The sequence below is a fragment of the Primulina tabacum genome, chromosome 17 (assembly GCF_025594145.1).
Source record: "Primulina tabacum isolate GXHZ01 chromosome 17, ASM2559414v2, whole genome shotgun sequence".
Taxonomy (NCBI): Eukaryota; Viridiplantae; Streptophyta; class Magnoliopsida; order Lamiales; family Gesneriaceae; genus Primulina; species Primulina tabacum.
This window is the reverse complement of record NC_134566.1, coordinates 26065609-26069661: the sequence shown is the minus strand read 5'-3', so window position 1 is coordinate 26069661 and position 4053 is coordinate 26065609. Positions and strand designations below refer to the sequence as shown.

Below are 4053 nucleotides of genomic sequence, written 5' to 3'. Positions count from 1 at the left end.
TTTGAACAAAACTCAAAATAAGAAAGTTACACCTCTATGTCTTATCTTTCTAATGGAAAAGGCCTCACCTCATTTGGATGAATATACAATTTATCATGAATTTAATCGTAACGCCGCTACAAAAACACTACACATCATCTATAACCAACCATACTATAAATCATAAATCGAAACTCTTAACATCCAAACTATACCTAAACTTGACCAAGTAGTCAATATACTTATGAAAACTTAAACCGTACCGTACACCAGGCTTGGCTATTACAAGTTTTGAGTGTCCAACTCATTCAGATTCACTATATTATTTTTTAACAGCACCCTTAGCTGCTCTCCCTATATCCTCAGTCTCTGACTTGAGCGTCGGAGAGGCTACGTTGGACACCCTCCCGATCCCCTTCTAACGGTCTTTTTTGTAATTTCAGGCTTAGGACAAATTCCAAGCTTGCGTTTGGATTAGTGACACTTGCTGGAGTCGGACCCAAAATTTTCAGTGAGTATCACTTAGCGCCGTTGTAAGTTCCGATTCCAGCAAGTGTCACTAGTCCAGACGCAGGCTTGGAATTTGCCCTGAGCCTGAAATCACGAAGAAGACCGTTAGAATGAGGTCGGTAGGGTGTCCCAGCGTAGCCCCTCCGACGCTTAAATAAAAAACTGAGGATATAAAGGGGGGAGCAGCTAAGGGTGCTGCTGAAAAATAATATAGTGAATCTAATGAGCTGGACGCTCAAACCTGGTATTTATAGTAGCGTACATGGGCCTGTCATGGGCCTTCCATCTTAGCTAGGGAGCTGATCTTGAGGGGCCCATTTATGGAATATCAGTAGTGATGGTTGAACTAGTTGGACTGAAGGTACATACAACCCGAAGACCGTCAGCTAGTTTTTCGCAAATAAAATTATGTTTAAGATTTAAGTTACTTTAAAGATTTTATGACTTATGATGATTTTGAGATGTTTTTGAGAGGATGTTAGAGTTAAGTTTATTTTTGAAATAATGTTAACTTAGGGTTGGTCAACGTTTACTATCTTATGTTTTAAATGTGTTCTTTTGGATTTTCAAATAATAGTTGGTTGGGGTTTTTTAAATGGTGCAAAATAATTGTCTATGTGTGTGTGAATTCGACCGAAGGTAGGTAAAGAAAAAAAATTCTAATATATTTTAAAGAAAAACGAGCAGTGGACATTTCATAAACAACTCTATATTTACTTCTATCAATCTTAATTTGTTCCCAAATAATTTTAAAAATCCGTTTGTGTTTTCGGGCAACAATACCAACACAAAGATCTTTGAGAAACCATTTGCTTTATTTTCTCCTTGTGCAAGTGTGGATGAGAATTGACATAAAGTGAAGACGTCTTCTACATTTCTCCACTTTATTGTCATATCTACTCTTCAAACATACTCAATCCAACAGGAATCTCTTAAAAACAAAGAAATCCCACCCCCAATATGCCAAGAACTATACACTGATATGCTAAAAAATACCCATATATATGTTATCGGAAAAAAGAAACAAATGTAATTTTGTATCAATGAAATATGTTTTTTTTTAATAATGAGAGACAAATAATGGACAGAAAGAAATGCAGCCAAAGAAGAGTTGTTTAGTAAAAAAAACTGTAATAAAATATATAGAATCCAGTTCGAACAAAGTGGACGATTATTTCATTAAGGGTAGAGTTCAAATCTTCAATTCATCAAAGAAGACTGTTGCAAAAGCATCCATTTTCACCTTGGGCAATGACAGACCAATCTCCAAACCTCCTTCGAATTGCCCGGATTTGCTGAGCGACATGGACGGCCCTCCGTCGATGGACACCGCCTCATGCTTCTTCGGCCTCCCCCACCCGAAATCCATTTCGTACAGATTGAATTTCGGCGACCCCGCCACCGAGAACAGCCGCTTTCCGAACAGAACCATGTATTCCGTGAACCAAGTGCCTGCGTCACTTATGATTTCATCTCTGTTGTTCACCTTCTTGCTGATGAGGTCTCCGATCAACTTCACGGCTGTGAAGAACCCATCAGTTTCTTTCAGCTGCCGGTAGGTCGATGCTGTCTTGGCTAGCGCAAGGCAGTTGCCGAAGTAGCTGGAGGAGAGCGGCGGATTCAGCCGTTCCCGGGCGTCAACCGCGAAGGCGAAGTGTTCGGGCTCGTCCGGGTCTACTTCTTCGCCAGCTTCTGCCGCTGATTTCACTAAACAAGTCCACACATACGCAGCCGTTACGGTAAACGAGGATAGGTGGAGAAAATCTGGATTTTTTGACAGTACAAGATTCTTTAATCTCTGGATGTCGTTCTTTTGTAGAACATAGGTTGCCCGCACTAAGTTGGTGGGGAAGGTTAACGGGACAGCTTCAATCTTGATCTCTTTCAACTTGTTCCAGAAAATATTCTTCAGCCCAAGTGGATCTTTTATCATTGATCTGTCATAAAATGGAGGAGGAACACTTTGAGTTGGAGCCAATAGTTCACCGTCTCCACCAAGTCTGCAAACTGAAGCCCAGGCTTTCATGAATCCCACTATTGAACTCGCATCACCTATGGAGTGATGATTGCAGACCCCAACGCAGATACCGGAGCCTGGAAACAGTGTTATCTGAAGAGAGAGAAGAGGTACTGTTTCGAAGCCTGATTCAGAATCGATGACGGATTCTGGTAAGTCGGGAACAAAAGGGTAGAATTCATCAGCGATCCTGGATTCGTTTCCAGTCAGGTAATTGAAATCAGAAGCTTCATTCGACTCGGCTATGGTGACAGGAACTGCGTCCCCAGAAACATAGTGGAAATCCGGCATGCCTGAATTTAGAGGATACACAAGATTTCCTGCGAGGGGGAGATAATTCTTGAGAGTTTTTGAGAGTGATTTTTTCAGATTCGGAACTATCGTTTCAAGGAAATGAGATTTGGAGCATGGTAACTGGTAGAAGAGGAGACGCCGGATTGGGTGGAAGTGCAGCCATATCATGTCGAAGAACGTCACGGAAAGGCGTTGCTCCTTCGCCGAATCAGCTGTGGTGAGTGGCGCAACGCGACAGAGCTCGTGGATGGCGGCGGATTTGGGGATGGTTGAAGCCATGTACGTATTCTTGGACTAACAATGGCAATCTTCTCGTGCATATAAGTTATTTTCCACTTTCAGTCCAAAGTAAAAAAAATAAATAATAATAATAATAACAACAATAATAATTACTCAAAACTATGGGAAATGTAACAGTTTATTCAGTTCAGAATTCTAACGATATTTTTAAATGATAGATTTTTATTGATTTGATAAATTTTTATTGATTTATGCATAATCTCATATATTTATAAACAAATTTTTGTGGATTCTTGTAGATTTTTTTACAAAATTTTTATAGATTTTTTAATTTTTTTAATAAAATTCTATAAATATTGTACCTAATTTTAATATATTATTTTTATTAATTTTTTGAACTAATAATTAATTGACAAAAATAACTTATTCAGTTGGAATAATTTTTTAAAATTTATATTAATAAATTTACTTATTTAAAATTTATATTAATTTAAAATTTTGTAAACATACATACAAACACACACACATATACATATATATGTGTATATATATTATAATTATTTGTTCATATAAATTTTTATAAAAATATGATAATCAAAAAGTTAATAAAAAATTTAATTTAATTTAACAAATAAATAATTTTATTTAACAAAAAATTACTATTATTTTTTTAATTTTATGAGCCATTAAGATTTTATAATTTGTTTTATCTAGTGTAATAATTATATTATAAATTCATAATTATAATTTTAAACATTATAGAAGTCATCAAATAAAGAAAGAAAATGTAAATTTTTAAACAACAAAAAAACAAATTATTTTATTAATTATATCATTAAATTTCTTTATAATTTTTATTTTACTTTTTATCATGCTTGTTGAGAGACTACTCAACTATTAAGGATTAAGATGTGTTTTTTGTATCATTTTTAATTATTATTGAATAATATATTTATTTGTAAACTCATAAATTAAAATCACAAAATATTTTCTATGATATTAAAATAAAAAAT

General features: G+C 35.4%; 1 protein-coding gene across 1 annotated transcript; it reads right to left on the bottom strand.

Moving 5' to 3' along the window:
• Positions 1–1527: 1527 nt before the first annotated feature.
• Positions 1528–3142, bottom strand: LOC142531780 (phenolic glucoside malonyltransferase 1-like). Its single transcript, XM_075638034.1, has one exon. The coding sequence runs from the start codon at positions 3077–3079 to the stop codon at positions 1682–1684; it is 1398 nt and encodes a 465-aa protein (XP_075494149.1). The 5' UTR covers positions 3080–3142; the 3' UTR covers positions 1528–1681.
• Positions 3143–4053: the final 911 nt, after the last annotated feature.